Below are 17190 nucleotides of genomic sequence, written 5' to 3'. Positions count from 1 at the left end.
GCACAGCTAAATGAGGCCAAGCTGTGGGAGTATAATGTGCCAGAATTTCTGCCTCAGTGTATTCAGGTCTGTACAGGGCATCTCTGGCCTAACTACTTTTTCCAAAACATTTTGAACAGAAGCAGCTGTACGCAAACAGCAAAGGCACAGGAAAAAGAAAAAATTATGAACTGGAAAATTTCAAGGGACTCAGATTGACCTCCAATTTATCTAAAACAAACATGACTTACTGAGACTCTAGTAGTCTAAATGGAAAATATGTACGTTTATGTGCTTTGATGAAAAGCATGTTCACAGGTTATGTGAATATTGCTAAAACAGCAACAAAATAACATTGGCTGAAAAAAGCAAACTATTGAGAAGGCTCTGTAAATTAAAGGGATAGTTCACCCAAAAATGATCATTCTCTCATAATTTACTCACTCTTATGCTATCTCAAACTCATATGACTCTTTCTTTTGTGGAACACAAACTAAGATAGTTTGATGGAGATATGATATATTTTATATATATATATATATATATATATATATATATATATATATATATATATATATATATATATATATATATATATATATATATATATATATATATATATATATATATATATATATATATATATATATATATATATATATATATATATATATATATATACAATGTAATGGTCTGTTTCTCACCCAAAACTGATTGTATTGTTTCAGAAGACATGGATTAAACCACTCAAATCATATGGATTACCTTTATGCTGCCTTTATGTCCTTTTTGGAACTTGGAAATGTTGGACCCCATTGACTTTCTTTGTATGGATATACTGTATACATATCATATCTCTATCAAAACATCTTTTTTGTTCAGCAGAAGAAAGAAAGTTTTTTGAGACGACATAATGGTGAGTAAATGATGAGAACATTTTGGGAATTTCATTTTGGGGTGAACTATTCCTTTAATAAACTAGTAATTAATAAACTAGTTAATTTCGCCTTTGCAGTAAGTTTGGATTGCTTCATGTTGTTATTAAAATATTTTGATATGTTACAAAAGTTCATGGGTGAAAAAGCTTTGAATATTGAGCTCACATGGATTGTGAAAGTAAGGACCTATATATACTACACCTCTGCAGTAAATCGAGTGTGGGGACTGGTGACAATAAAAGGGTTATTCTCAGTAAATTCCCATTAAAAAGTTATTTATATAAAAAGGGTTATGAATTGTAAAATTCATAACCCTTTCATAAAAAAAAATTGTTTGTTTTCTTTGTTTAAAAAAAGGAACTGTATGCGTTTACATGTTGACTACAAAATTATAATCAATTGATGGTTATTTTTAAAAATTTATTATTATTATTATTATTATTATTAGTGTTAACATGCTTTTTTGACAAAAATGAAAAAGTCACAAAACCACAAGCACAAAAATGCTTGAAAGCAATCCTTCTCTGGTAACATGTCAACAAATGACATGTCTTCCGCTGAAGTGTGACTTCTCATACTCTTGAGCTTCGATTATAATTATATTCCAAAATACTGCACAACTTTACTTTTGTTAAATGTTCCATCAGGATAAATGTATACGTTATTTTTTCGTTCAGAAATTATAACATCACTTACAACAAGATTAACATTAACAGGGGTACACACAACACTACAACAGGAAAGACATAGGGCTCTATTTTCGTGAGTGCGCAAAGCGAACGAGCTACGGCCGTGCGAAATGTCTTATCCAATTTTCGTGAGAGTGCTAATTATAAGCGCAATTTTCGTGCCAGCGCAAAAAATTAATGGGTATGGGTGGGAGTGTTTGCGATATTGTGGGTGTAGGCGTGCAATCTGTGAGTGTATTGTATGTAAATTTTGCTATTTTCCTTAGAATTTGGTCGTTGCGCTAAGACATTTCAATACCACGTCTTAACTCAGTGCAAAGTCCAAATTCAGTTCCTGCATTTGTAGTTTAGAGATTTCACCAGCAGGTGGTAATAAAGTTCATGTCCAAATTCTGAAAGTACAGAACATCACATAATGTCTTTGAGGATTGCTGTTGAAGCCTTTTGTTGAAACAAAAAAATATGAGATTTGTGTTACATTTTCTAGAGGTCATGGTTTATTTTTTCAATTATTGTTATTATTTGTATTGTTATGTTTAAGTCACTGCAAAGGGGGCAGGTGGAAGAAAGAGTAAAATGTTAAAAAAGAGTAAAAAAAAGGAATGATTTGTTTTGACCACTTCGTTATTTTGATTCTATTTTCAATTTGTCTGAAGTGTAATTTGAATGTAGAAATATTTTTGGTTTAATCTGTTGTGTTTCAATAAATTAATTACATTTTTTAAAATCAATGTCGACCGGTAGAAGTGAAGTGCATGCCGATACAATAACTGTTAATACTAGCCATGATTTGTGTCTTATGGTGTCTGATTAATAATACTTACATTCTCTGTCATTAAATGGAGCCTACATCCATATCCTGAACCACATTTTCCATGCGTTTAAAAGGAACGTGTCCCTTTTAAAAAGGACGCACAAAATAATGTAAATCCATATTTTTATTCTTCCAATCTATTGTCCATTTTCACTACCAACTTCTTATAAATGTACTGTCTTTGTTTATATTGCTGGTGCTTGACAGGGAATGGACTGTATAATAGGACAGAGACGGTGCCGGAGAAGAACCTCCATTGACCCGATTAGCGCCTTGCGCATGCGATTTCGCCAAACCCACTTACGCCTAGACTTAGCGCACGCTTGCACGAAAATACCAAAACTTCATGGCCATGCCCATTGACTTTGTGCATATGAGTTAAGGTATTGCGCAGCGCTTAGCGCTTGTGCACTTAAAATAAGAATCATAGCCTACATTGCAATATATAGGAGAAATAAAGCTATCAATGCTTCCCCTTTTTTTCTTCAGGTAACAGTGAGCGAAAGGCTCTGTAACAAGGCATATACGGAATCGATATTCCCAGTAGTGAATGTCACCAAACAATCAAAAATAATTCCCGTGGTCTCACTTGACAATGAATGCCATATGAAGCATACAGTATGTAACCTGAGGTATATTAATTTAACTGTGGGATTTCATGTATTAGAGGAATGTCTAACATTGTTTTTTTTTTCTTTAAGATTTGCAAAACATTTTTTATTGTATTATATATAACTATTTAACTATAAATCTATCAATCAACAGATACAAACCACAGACATTTGGTCACCTTGTAAGCGTAAGATGTCATACTTATTGATAGTGGCACCTGGTGGCCAAGACTGGTACCATATGCTAATTGGTACCAATGCTAGCAAGAAAAAACTAATTCTCATGTGTTGCTGCTTGAGGAGGGAAAAAATATACAATTCTCAGAGAGAGAGAAAAAAATCTGAGAAAAAAAAAATTCATAGAGAAAAAAATTCAGAGAGAAGAACGTAATCTCAGAAAGAAAAAAAAAATCAGAGAGAAAAAAATTCATAGAATTTTTTTTTTTTTTTTTTGAAGGACATAGGCTCAGGATAACTAAGACACCTAAAAAAAAAATCACCTAATCATTTCTGGTTCAGGGCTTCCGTACTTTTATGTTGTTATTGTTACTTCTTTGAAATGGAAGCAATTTTACCTGATGCTATTGAAGTGTCATTAGCTATAACTAGTGGGATTAAATGAACATGATCCTTCAGAATTTATATTTAGAACTCCATATTGATGGCGGATTCATAAATAAATTAATCAGTATGTGTCAGAATGGAGAGAAGCCCTTACCTTCTCTCCAGTTGGTCCAGGAACGCCATGTTCTCCCTGAGAAACAATAAAACGATGAATACTCTATAACAAGGCAGGAACCACAATAGACATTGATGGGGATATACCCCCTATATTCAGAGTAGTGGTTGATTGATATGGGTTTTTAATGTAATTAATTTGTAAACTTTTACATTTAGTCCTTCCAGTCTTAAATATTTGGTTACGTCCTTGCTTTATAACCATGACAAATGATTACTTTACCAGTCTGTCTCAAATTCAATGTCTCAAATTCAAATCAAGATTAAGAATTCAGGCTAGGGTGAACTACACTGATTGTAATTCAGTGGTTAAAAGCATTAATTAAGGGTATAAAAAGTTGCCAATGACCTTTAGTCCTTTTGGTCCCTGTGGCCCAGTAATTCCAGACATCAGCACTCCATCTGTAAAGGTCAACCCTGGATCTCCTTTCTGACCCTTTGCACACATATACAAACACACACACAAGTAAACACAAGATACAAATTTAAATTAAAAACACACTCACATCCCTATTCATGAATGGCAAGTACTTCTTATGGTAATGTGCAAAGTCTATATACAAAATATGATACACACGCAAACCTCAGCATCATTTGAAAGCACCAAGTCCCTCTCACAAACACACATACACATCCACACACAGGTTAACACAAACCTCATGTGGCACTCTGGCCTTTTTAAAAAAGGCTAGCTTTGTATAGTTACTTGTAGGTTGAGCGTGTGAGTTTGTTGCATATAGTAGTGTGTGTGTGTGTGTGTGTGTGTGTGTGTGTGTGTGTGTGTGTGTGTGTGTGTGTGTGTGTGCGCGCGCACAGAGATTCTGTCTGGTAATCATTAACTCAACGTTTTTCAGATCAGCATTTATGTTCCCCAGCGATTCATTATGAAGCTGCTCTTTAATCTCACGTCTGGTGTTTCGTTTCACACAAAACTCAGTGATTATAATCTCTCATTTCCAGAGTGAGATTATGTGATCATTTAGAGATTAGGATTATGACACATCAACAGATCAATATCAGGCCATTTGAAGAGTCTAATCTGCTTGCTTTAAGTGTAGTATTTCATTCTCCTAAAATGATCAGATATTCAAAGTTTGAAACATGATATGTTTTGCTTTAAATGGAAACAATTATCCTGTAAGATGTTTGAGTGCCTGCACTGTACGTGTGGTCTGATAACAAGTATGTCAAGGGGTTTACATGTGGTAAACCTCAAACTTCTACATTCTTGATAGCATGCCAATAAATAACACCACTTTGAACATTCATGGCCACTTTTCTCTGCAGCAAACACGTATACTCATCCACACCTGTTTTATCAACTCATTTCCAGCTAATTTACCTTTAAACCTGGAGGCCCCTGGATCCCTGGGGCTCCAGGATCACCCTTTGGACCTCTTGGCCCCTAAAGAAATAAAAAAAATCATTAGTGTTGATTTTATCACAGGAGCTATTAGCTGATAATGTAAGTATTGTTCTCCATAAGCTGCAAAATTTGAGGTATTATTCATATTTGTACCAAAAACTTTGTGGGACACATTACATTGCCAAAGTTACATTTATAGGGCTAGAGTTTCTTTCAAATACCCCTAAATACCATATCAGAAATAGTAGTAATGTTTGCCTTAGCAAGAACCAAAAAAATATCAATGCATAGTAAAACCACAGCACAATATTCAAGATCCAAAAACCAAAGCTTTCAACCATGCTGATTAACTGAAAATATAGGTTTAATTTCAGATGCTTAAATTGCTATTAAATTACAGAAATTGTTCTATTTAAATATTTCACTAAAACAACTTTGGTGCTTGTGAAACCATGTTTGGGTTATTATCTCAAATAGTTTTTGACCCAGGGAAATCTCCTTTGAAAAGCATTTAAAGAAAAGCAGGCCTAACTTTTTACATGCAATACAGCTCTGTTTGCTTCACTTTACGTGTCAATTTAAAACACAATTTCAAGGCAACTCAAAACAGAATTTTGTTGTAAACAATGCAATTAAACTGCAGTGTGTTTAAATTCCTGTGACTTTAATGAAGCGACTTTGTTGTTTTGCAGATGAGCTATTGTAATGTAATCACTACACTCGACTTTCTTGAGTGTTTAAGTTTTTGGAGTAGGATTAAAGTAGACGTTTGGGAAATGAAAACTGTGAGAGAAGCTAATGAAAAATAATGGTTGAAATACAGTGGCCTTAAAGTCACTGAAGTGTTACAAACACAAGCACTAGTTGACGTTTATGTTTCAAGACCTAAAATGTATTTACAACGGCATATCAAATAATAGACAGTGGAAGAATTACACTGTAGTAGTAGCATATTGTGATATACGCTATCAGTCAAAAACTTTATTTTTTACTATTTTCCACATTTTCGAATAAATTGTGCAGTCATTAAAGTTATTCAATACAAATATGACATACAGTATGAGAATTATGTAGTAACTAAGAATGTTAAACAAATCAAAACTATCTTATATTTTAGTTTCATCAAAGTTGCCACCGTTTGTCAAGATTACAGCTCTGCACAATCTGGGCTTCTCTCAACAAACAGCATGAGGTGTACACACCTGGGATGCTTTTTAAGTTCCCATGTTTGCTGGCTACTTGATGGCTGATTTTCTTCACTATTCAGTCCAATTCATCCAATTTCAATCATTTAATCCTTTAAGCTCGGATGGGTCCGCCGGTCGTTAGAAAAATAAATGTTATCAAAATAGGTATCGTTTGAAAGCTTAGAAGCTCTACTTTACAATGCATGTAGGCGTTACGACCAAAAATGAACAAGTGCTTTGAAATTTGCAGACAAATCAGAAGTGTTCCGTTTTGTACATATTATTGCAATCTGTAAAAACATCAAACTGATCAAATAGCCATGTGTCATATGTAGCTGGAAAGCACTCAAAGAGTAGAATACAACCAGTCTATTTTTTCCCCACGGCAAAATATACCTGAGTAATAGCTACGTATATGCTTTGACATACATATTACATGTAAACAGGTGTTGTTTATTTGCCGCGTTTTCACGAAAATAAATAGAACATAAAATATCACATACCATTACTTAGAAGAGGTGATAATCTTTAAAACGAGCCCACAGGCAACGTAATCAGACGTAATTAGATAATTCACACAAAGCACAATGTGCACACAGCACATATAGTGCTATCTGGCTAAAAAGACGTTAGCTTTCCTGGATCAGATGACTTTATCGGAAATGATGTAGTATGTTGTCCAGTGTCATGGAATGCTAAACTAATCATATTAGGATTTAGATTGCTGCAACCAGAGCTGGAAGTCATCCAAATATGGGCAGAGAAGATCGTTCACTCTAATTACATATGGCCACCACTGGATGGCGCCATGTACATGACACAGACTCAATGATGGCTCAAATGACACAGAACGGAACTGAATGAGATCTTGTTACTCATACCTGCATGATTTTGAGAGAGAGCATACTTTTAGTCATTGTTGTGTTTGCATATGTAATTAGTTCTTATGTACAATTATTATGTTTTATTTGTTTGGAAAAGTTTTTGACCAATATGATAAATTGTTTTTGTAATTCTATAACTTTTGATTGCTTTGTCATATCAGCACAAAATACTCACGTATAGGTGACATGATTGGGAACCAAACAAAAGCAGTTTTTTGGAGCTACCTTATTTATACCCTGAGATATATAATGTCAAATCAGAAAAATCAGAAAAAAAGTTACTTTTTGGCTTAAGTTTGTTTGTGATTTTTCAACAGTTTCTTAGGCTGAGAGTCTTGGAATTTACCATAATCTATATCATTAGAAACGTTTTCTTTACAATGATATCAAACACTTGACCCTCCGTGTTTTTTAAATTTCTTTATAAGCCTTTAATTTTTGGAATGCCACTGAAACAGGAAATCCTTAAAACACATTCAGAGCTTAAAGGGTTAACAGCAAGTCTTTATAGATCAAAATGTTTTAAGATCATAAGAAACATACATTCAAGTATGTCCAAATTTGACTGGCAGTGTATGTGTATCTCTATCCTGGTGACCAAAAACATAGAAGACATACACCAAGAGTTCTTACCAAAGGACCTTGTGGTTCAAAAATCCCTGAGAGGTTAAAAAGTCCTTCTGTGTCATTGAGCATTAGCTGAGGGTAGAAAAAGAGTTCAGAATTCACCACAAATGCATCGTCATCAGGATCCAGATAATGAGCATCATAATGAATTCAATGTGACATTTAAAAAAAAAAAAAAAAAGCAGGACATTAATGGACTCACATCATGTAGATTGATGACTGGTCCTGGGGGTCCAGGAGGCCCTGGGGGCCCAGGGAGACTAATTCCATCCAGGCCCCTCTCTCCCTGAAACACACAAAACACATAAACTATAAGCATCAAAGTGGACCGCTCATATCTGAAAGATACACATTAGAAATAGGTGGTGTCCTTCTGGATACAAACCTTCTGACCCATGTCACCTTTCTCTCCCTTCCCTCCCTGAAAAATAATAATCAGAAGACAGATAGTTACTGTTAAAAAAACAACAACAAATAATTCAATCTGATTTTGCTAACTGAAAAGGTAATTGTTGATGGAGAAAAAAATGACTTGATTGTGTGAAACTGTGTATTTTGCATTGTATTTACTTGTTGTCCTGGCAATCCAGGTAACCCAGGTTGTCCATCAGCACCTTTCGAACCTGGTTCGCCCTAGAGGAGTGCAGGAAAAATGATTAAGAAGAAAAACTTTAAATAAATCATTATAAAACTAGATAAAGTTGGACTATGTGAAGGACTATGTGGCCAAGGTAGGTACCAAAAATAATTAAAAATATTTGGATCCCCTCCTTTGAAAGTGTGACTTATTAATTATGTGATTTATGGATAATATGTTTCATTTAGATAACAGGAGGAATTTCTTAAGTGATACGCCTCATGCAATGTTACTTTAACATCTTGAACTTGAAGGTGAACTGTGTCGTTTCTGTGCTACTAGCATCACTAAATAGAATGACTAATGACTAACTAATGATTTTTTTCAAACAGGTTTCCCCAAACACTCCCCCTGTCTTTCAATGGTTGGACAAACAGATAGCCCTGCATCAAACTCATGTCATTTGGTTGAAGCAATGTTGCTGTGTCGGGCTGGACAGGTTACTCAAACAAAAATAACAATGTTTTGATTGTTTCATTTTTGGGGAAATTATCCTACGAATGGCTTTCTTACAGTTGTCTCTGCATTTTAATCTTGGATACTTTAATAATACATCACCTTCAATAATGAATGTCTGTGTGGCAGAAAGAAGTGCTATCTTATTTGACTGTTAAACAACTAACTTCCTAACTTTAACTTAAACTGTTATGTACGTAATTGGTTTTAAAACACCTAAAGCCTTAATCAAAGTAATTAAAGTCTACTTTGAGTCTAAATATAAAGCCATCAGAATTAACTGCATCTACATAAATGTGTTTTCACTATGAATTACACTAAAAACTAGAGTTTCAAGTCTATGAAGCATTCCACTGACTCTTGCAGTTGTGTTGAAGATTTGAAAATGTGAGGCTAATAGGGAACACGTGGGTGGGAAAAGCATGCTTTCTTGGGAAAGCAGGAATGGAAACATTTGTAGATGTGTGTGTGTATGTATTGATGTTTTTTGTATGTGATTGTGTGCGAGGAGTACAGACCTTCACTGAAATACCCGGAGGGCCGTTGGCGCCATCTTTCCCCTAAAAATATAAATGTGGGTTCATTTAAATGTAGTATTGAGATGAGGAAATAAAGGCTATGTCTGGAACAGCATACTAACATACTACTTTAACTATTGCTGCTGTATATAGTATGTACAATACACAGTATAATATACTGTGCTAACTATGCAAATTTTCTGTATGCATTTGCCAAAATGAACAGTATACAACAGAGTACACTGCATGGAATACTGTATATATTGCAGAAGTAAATGCAGCTGCAATTTTTAACATCTCTTTTTTGACTTTGTCAAAGCCATTTTTATTTCAAAGATGATTGGACACTCCTCACATGCAATGTAATGAGATCATGTGACAAAAATGTCGCATGCTATTTTTTGAAATGTTAATTACTGCATAATGCATACTGTTTCACAATATTTCTAAACATAGTAGGCAGTATACAGAGTATATTGCACAATATTCAGTAATAGACTGTACACTGAAGTAGTAAGCTGGTATTACATTGCAAACATAAATGTTGAGAACATAAAAGCCCCAAAGTTTTCTACCTCTTCTGAGTAAAATGAACACTAATGAAGATTATATGACTATATACATTATCAGATCACTGTAATCACACATGTACTCTGTATACATTTTGATTCCCAGGTATAGGAACCCTAATAATAACATTTGCACTTCAATAATGCAACAAAAAAGTTTGCAGTGACAGGTAATGTCAAATCGCAGATGTAATAATAAGATTGTTACTATACAAAAAGATCATGTAAACCAGATTATGTACAGGACTCTATAGGTATGTGAGTCTACCTGTGGTCCTGGTGGGCCTGGGAGACCAGGAAGACCCTAAAAATGAGAAAATGCATGCTTATTATTTGAATGTAGAGTGTAACAAGTGGCAAACTGCAGTTCATCCATAACCAAGGCTCGAGTTGAGGGGGGATGCATGGGGATACCATCCTCCTTGTTGAAAGAAATGGCAAAAACCATCCCCTCTGTAAAACCACCATCCCCCCTTACCATCCCCTTTAGATCAAAGCTGGAGTGCACCTCACTAATGATGTAAAAGTTGTCACGATTAATTAAGAACTGTATGGCAATAAAATGTATGAAATGAAAACAATACCAATAACAAGGCCGTCGGTGATCTTTGCGTGATCCCCCCTAACAAAGAATGTTTGACCCCACCATAGCACTCGAAATTGTTTTACAAATCAACAACTGTCTATAATAAGCAGAAAAGTCTGAGTAAATCTGAGTGCACTTACAGGTGGTCCTCTGGGCAGTATAGGCCTGAAGCCACTGCTTCCATCCAGACCTGACCCTTCAGATTCCTACAGAAAAACACATAGAAGACACATTTATTTACATTACTTATTTTAAACCAAAATATGCCAAAATATATCAAATCTGAAGGCCTGTGAAATGCACCATCATGTCAAAGCTGAAGCCTTTTCCTGGTGGTCCGGGAGGCCCTGGCAGACCTGGTTGCCCCTTGGGACCTTCAGGTCCTGGCTGTCCTGGGACCCCTGGCTGACCTGGATCACCCTAAAAAAAGAACAACATCAGTCTCAAAGTTATGCATGGCCAAGTACAATTCAGGCACGTCTTGAACTTGGAATAAACCTCAAATTACAAACTTGAAACTTGAATGAAATTCATGCAATGTCCAAAGTAAATTCATTGAGTTCACTGAGTTCGCAATTTTAGACAAATAAAGCAACTTCCTCCAAGGTGTTGCATACCTATAAGCAAATCACTCATAAGTAATCTGAAACACCAAGATAATCCAAATTAAATTACCTTTGTTCCAATGAGTCCAGGTAACCCTTGTTCACCCTGTCAAAGAAACCACAAGACTGTTATTTCAAAACCATATGAAGGATGATAAATTCATAAGTGAGAATATACAGATACTGTATAATATGTTACCTTCTAAAGTGGCACATAAAATGGGTAATCAAAAATCAGCCTTCATTATATGAATATCTTACTTTTTGCCCTTTTTCTCCATCTTTGCCTGGTTCACCGCCTCGCCCATCCGCACCCTAAAACAATAAAAATCACTACATGAGAACCTCTTGCAACTTAAATAAATGTTAAGAAATAGTAACCTATTATTAAAACAAGACATGGTGTTATCTGAAGTATGTGGGTTTTTTTCACACTTCCCTTATTTAATCTTTATTTCTTCACTCAGGTATTAGCATTTTTGTTAAGCAACCTTTCAGGAAAGCTGTCATCTGAATGCTGGAGCATCAGATTTCTCATGTCAATAAGGGAAAGTGAAGCTGTGAATTTGTTTAAGCAGGGAATGGGTAGTTAGATGATGTTTTGGCACATTTCAAAAGGCAGTTTCCCCCCATCAAACAGCATTGTTCGTGTTCCACCATACAAGCTTAGCTGCAAGTGAATGTTTAGTGTACAGTATATGAAAACATTAAAACCAAAACTCCCTCAACTTCACCCAGTATTAACAGACCATTCTCCACCATAGGCTGGTTTGTGGTTAATTAACAGCTTTAAAGGGATAGTTCACCTAAAAATGAAATGTATCTCACTATTTACTCACCCGTATCACTTTCTTTCTTCAGCAGAACACAAAGATTTAAAGAAAAACATCTCAGCTCTGTAGGTCCATATAATGCAAGTGAATAGTGAACAGAACTTTGAAGGTCCAGAAAGCACATAAAGGCAGTATAAAAGTAATCCATATGACTTCAGTGGTTAAATCCATATCTTCAGAAGCAATATGATAGGTGTGGGTGAGAAACAGACCAATATTTAAGTCCTGTTTACTATAAATCTCTACTTCCTCTTTCACTTCCACATTCTTCTTCTTTTGTTTTTGGCAATTGGCATTCTTCATGTATATCGCCACCTACTGGGAAGGGATTAGAATTTACAGTAAAAAAGTATTTACATATTGATATGTTTCTCATCCACACTTATCATATCGCTTCTGAAGATATGAATTTAACCACTGGAGTTGTATAGATATCTTTTATGCTGCCTTTATATGTTTTTTGGAGCTACAAAGTTTTAGTCACCATTCACTTGCATTGTATGGACCTACGAGTTGAGATATTCTTCTAAAAATCTTAGATTGTGTTCTGCATAAGAAAGACAGACACACACATCCGGGATGCCATGAGGGTGAGTAAACAGTGAGATAATTTTCATTTTTGGGTGAACTATCCCTTTAATTGTCAAAAGATTTATTGGATTAACATTGTATCAGATTGGCTTGGGAAAGTCTACACTAGCTTTAATTTTCACACAAGACAAAACTTTTGGGAACAATTATTTAATGTGGATGTCTGGATAGCTATATAATGTGATTTTTTAGAGAACTGTAATAACCCTTAAAATAGTTCTGTAATCTGAGTGAGAATTGCTATGCCAAAAGATTTTAATAAAGAAATCAAAATAAGCATTATTTGTGGTAAAAAGTGCTGTGGTTTTCAATCACAGTCTAACAGAATCAATGATGGCATATAACTTAATGAATTCAATTGTCTGATTTCACTCAAATCAATGTTTTTTAAAATTACACCTTCTCAAAATTGGCATGGTTTCCATTATATGTATGTAATGTTATTCAAATGACCTTAGCTGTGGAGTCAGTGAGAAAAGATGATTTGCAATAGAAATCTTACATAACTATATCTGATGTAGCTGTATCTTACTGTTACCCACAACTCCACATTTGTTGACAAACTGTATTGCATGACTAGGATCTTTTCACTTTTCAACTTTAAAAAAAAAATTCTATGAAGTGTATAATTTCTGTGACACTAGAGGAATCAAATTGAATTGGAAAAATCATTATTATTTCCAAACTGGTTTCCCAAGCACTACTATCTTGCCCAGTCTGTCAAACAAGTTGTCCGGCCCCAAACTCACACTATTAGCTGAGCCAAACAATGTAATCTCTGACCATTCAATAAATAGAGCAATGTATTAAAAGCACCACATACAGTAGCCACAGTGTTTATACTATTCAGAAAGTCAACCTACAAATGCCTCAACATTGTCTCTGCAATTAAGAGAATGAATTTAAACATAGACTTATCTGAGATGGTTCTGTTAAGAATATTTAGCATTACATTTTCAAGGTTTATGGAATGGAAATGTGCAAACATCATGCTTTTGGTTTCACACGCTTGACGTTTTGAGGAGTAGGTTACTGAGTCTGCAATTAAGAAAATAAATTCCATAGCATGCAGAGTCTGTCAAACACTATTCTACTTCATTCTATTTTACTTAAATGAAACGAGCGCTGCTTGACAAATTTGAACCTTGAAGCATACTTGCTCACCAAACAAGAAGTCTTATCTATATTAGGATGTCACCGTGACACAGAGACTCAATCAAAACATGATGGAGTTTCAAACATCTCTGCTCGCAATCAGCCAGCATTTGTGTATATCCACACAAGAGGAGGTCTAACAGTACACAGGTCTGGCGAGCAGACCACACACTCTGAGGGTTTACAGTGTCACGTTTCAGATGAAATAAAAAATGAGAGTGTGTATTCCTGGAGATAAACGGCTTTGTATGTCCATGAGGGGAAAAAAAACAGCATTAACCATTTACAAATGTATTTAGACATTAAAAGGCTTCTTGGATTTGAATCTATGTTGTCGAGATGCATCATAGATCTATGTCAGAGTTGCATCAACAGTATTTTTCAAATAGAGATTAAGATTATTAATTCATAATTAATAATATTTTATGGTCCCAACATAAATATGCATGAGACCATATAGGGTTACTACTGCATACTGCATCAACTACTGTAAGACGAAAACTATTGATTTAAGAAAATTTTCTAAAGCTTAAATAATTGTCACAATTAAATAAAAAAATTATTAAATTTTTTTTTTTTTAAATAACTGAAATAAAATAATTAAAAAACAAAAAATATTTGTCATTTTAATAGTAGGCTAATAGAGCTTGTCACATCATGGATGCAAATGTTAATTTGATGATTGTTGAGAAGCACGCAACTGTGAAGTAACGGTTTCCTCTTACTTTTAAACGTTCCAAATTTTAAACAATTTGTTGGTTTCTCAACAGGTTCTTTAACTATAATTTGTACAACTAAAACTAAAATATTTATAAACGAAACAGGAATGGGTCCATGAAATAAAAATGTAACTGTAACAACACTATTGCTAAAACTAATATTACACTGAAATGAAAAGTCAATCTGAACAACAAATGTGAAAATGCAAAACTACTGTATAACAACTTTGAGGGGGCCTGGGTAGCTCAGCAAGTATTGATGCTGACTACCACCCCTGGAGTTGTGAGATCGAATCCAGGGTGTGCTGAGTGACTCCAGCCAGGTCTCCTAAGCAACCAAATTGGCCCGGTTGCTAGGGAGGGTAGAGTCACATGGGGTAACCTCCTCGTGGTCACAATTAGTGGTTCTCGCTCTCAGTGGGGCACATGGTAAGTTGTGCGTGGATCGCGGAGAGTAGCATGACCCTCCACATACTGTGAGTCTCTGTGGTGTTATGCACAACGAGCCATGTGATAAGATGCGTGGATTGATGGTCTTAGAAGCGGAGGCAACTGAGACTTGTCCTCAGCCACCCGGATTGAGGTGAGTAACCGTGCTGCCACGAGGACCTACTAAGTAGTGGGAATTGGGCATTCCAAATTGGGAGACAAGGGGATAAAAATAAAAAAATAAAAAAAACAACAACCTTGAAATATACTGTTGTTAAACATATCAGATTTACGCATACACTTTTTCCAAAACTTTATGCAGTGTTTGAATTGAGAGGGGGCTGATGGGGTCCCAGACCCCCATAGGAGTTAGGGACCCCCCATAAGGCCAAAAAAATTTAACTTGGGGGAGTCTCCTGGTGTTTCATCCAAACTAGAAAACTAAAAAAATTCTAAACATCCCGAGTGTGCTTCACGCTGTTTTTTGAAGGAACTTCCATATGGCGACTGAGTGACACTGTCAGAATGGATAATCTTCAAATTATTCGTGAATTTTTGGTAGGGATTCCCATAGGGATTCTTGGTGAGTAGTACGTGTGTCTGATGTAACTATTCAGTTCAAATAGTGTAGACAGTCCCATTCTTTCATGGCTACCAGGATTATTTTCTGCAGATTTCTTTCTCTCTCTTACCGCAAAACCGTCATCTTTACCCACAGTAATATTATTAATGCATTAGAGTTGCAAGGGGACCCCCAATGAACTCTTACTGTTTGATTACTGACTGTTTGATGAATTAGATTGTATTGAATAGCTTTGATATAAACTATAGCACATACATTTTTGTACTATTTCACAAATGCCCATTTCACAGCCAAGATTAGTTTTTCTACAAGAAAACACAGTTTCACATAACACTCCCTCACACAAACACTCATTCATTTTGACATGACTGTTTAGAAGGTTGAGTGTGGTGAAAGCAGAAGCGTTTGGGTGAGTGTTAAGATTTATGTGTGTCTGGAACATGATGGGAGGAAACAACTGCCTTTTTGGCCCATGGTTTCAGTTTACCATCTGGGACCAGGAGCTCTACCTCGGCTGGGTCCAGCCTTGAGCCCAGCTCAAATCCAGACCCAAACTCAAATTCAGACCCACTATACCAGTCCTCAACAACCTGAAACACAGGGTGGAAGTGTTGGCCTTGCAGCACAAAACCATCAGCTTTATCCAGTTACTCAAGTCTGTTGGATACTCTCTGAAACAAGTTATGTAATCAATAATGTATTCCTTTCCTTCGGAGTGGGAAGTGTGCCTGCAGTACGGAATGGATTAACGTGAAACAGTGTGAATTTGTCATAACTTTATTACGTCTAACTTCGATGTTATGTTTTCTATATATATATATATATTTGTAAAAAAAAAGGGGCTTAGAGTTTACTTAGAGTTAGGAGATAACATTATTTACTCACTCTCATGCATTGCACACCTATATGCTGTATTTTTTTCTCCATACTACAGCAGTTCTGTTACAATCCAAAATGTCATCCATGTCTGTGTATATTTGAATATGACACGTCAAGGTGTGTCAGACCAATTTGACAACCCTTTCCAAGATTTTCTGTGAATAACGTCTTAGATTTTGGTCTGATATCATATGGCTTTTCACCATTGAAAAAAGTCATATAGTTTGGCCAGTGAGGCATAAGGGTGAGTAAATCACGACAGAATTTTAATTTATGGGTGAACTATTCCTTTTACTTTACTTAAAATAAGTCTTATCTTAGATGCAGTACAATGCAAAGACCTTACTCACCGGAATTCCAGGTTTACCCATCTCCCCATCTTTCCCATCTTTTCCGGGAACTCCTGGTGGACCGATTGGCCCCGGCTGAACTTCCACAGAAGGCCCAGGAGGGCCTGGCTGCCCTGGTGGCCCAGGTGGCCCTGGGGGACCCTGGTGGACATAGAATAATCTCAGTACCAAATTCTTTGTCATGGGGTCATAACATTAAATGTGTTTGATAGCCAAGGTTTTTCACCCTTTCCAATCAAAATCAAAATACTCTTAGAATAAAAAGGGCCACTTTTTGCTGTTGTGCCTTTAAGACCTATGTAAACAGTTTTTTACATGTGAAACGAGAAACAGTACTTTGCTGCGCTTATACACAAGCTAGTTTGCTGTGGGGTCTAATATATTTTGAGATGTTGCATCCCTTATTATACAACAATGAGTTCCAGTCCTCGAATCTGATTAGATGAG

At 35.6% G+C, this 17190-nt stretch overlaps 1 protein-coding gene across 3 annotated transcripts in view; it reads right to left on the bottom strand.

Annotated features, from left to right (window-relative positions):
• The window catches only part of LOC127431763 (collagen alpha-1(XV) chain-like), a 132659-nt gene that overhangs the window by 39934 nt on the left and 75535 nt on the right, over nucleotides 1-17190 (bottom strand). For 2 of the 3 annotated variants that reach the window (XM_051682295.1, XM_051682294.1), the window contains exons 13-27: nucleotides 16744-16884; nucleotides 16024-16104; nucleotides 11466-11519; nucleotides 11275-11310; nucleotides 10903-11019; nucleotides 10740-10805; nucleotides 10282-10317; nucleotides 9445-9486; nucleotides 8404-8466; nucleotides 8219-8254; nucleotides 8036-8119; nucleotides 7840-7905; nucleotides 5112-5174; nucleotides 4119-4205; nucleotides 3750-3785 (exon numbers count right to left, since the gene is read on the bottom strand). In XM_051682295.1, the coding sequence (XP_051538255.1) occupies nucleotides 3750-3785; nucleotides 4119-4205; nucleotides 5112-5174; nucleotides 7840-7905; nucleotides 8036-8119; nucleotides 8219-8254; nucleotides 8404-8466; nucleotides 9445-9486; nucleotides 10282-10317; nucleotides 10740-10805; nucleotides 10903-11019; nucleotides 11275-11310; nucleotides 11466-11519; nucleotides 16024-16104; nucleotides 16744-16884 (1008 nt within the window). The remainder of the gene's footprint in view (nucleotides 1-3749; nucleotides 3786-4118; nucleotides 4206-5111; nucleotides 5175-7839; nucleotides 7906-8035; nucleotides 8120-8218; nucleotides 8255-8403; nucleotides 8467-9444; nucleotides 9487-10281; nucleotides 10318-10739; nucleotides 10806-10902; nucleotides 11020-11274; nucleotides 11311-11465; nucleotides 11520-16023; nucleotides 16105-16743; nucleotides 16885-17190) is intronic. The other variant, XM_051682296.1, reaches the window with a different exon arrangement.

This window comes from Myxocyprinus asiaticus, chromosome 41 (genome assembly GCF_019703515.2).
Source record: "Myxocyprinus asiaticus isolate MX2 ecotype Aquarium Trade chromosome 41, UBuf_Myxa_2, whole genome shotgun sequence".
Taxonomy (NCBI): Eukaryota; Metazoa; Chordata; class Actinopteri; order Cypriniformes; family Catostomidae; genus Myxocyprinus; species Myxocyprinus asiaticus.
Note: the sequence above shows the minus strand (reverse complement) of the source record. Positions and strands in the feature narration are given on the sequence as shown.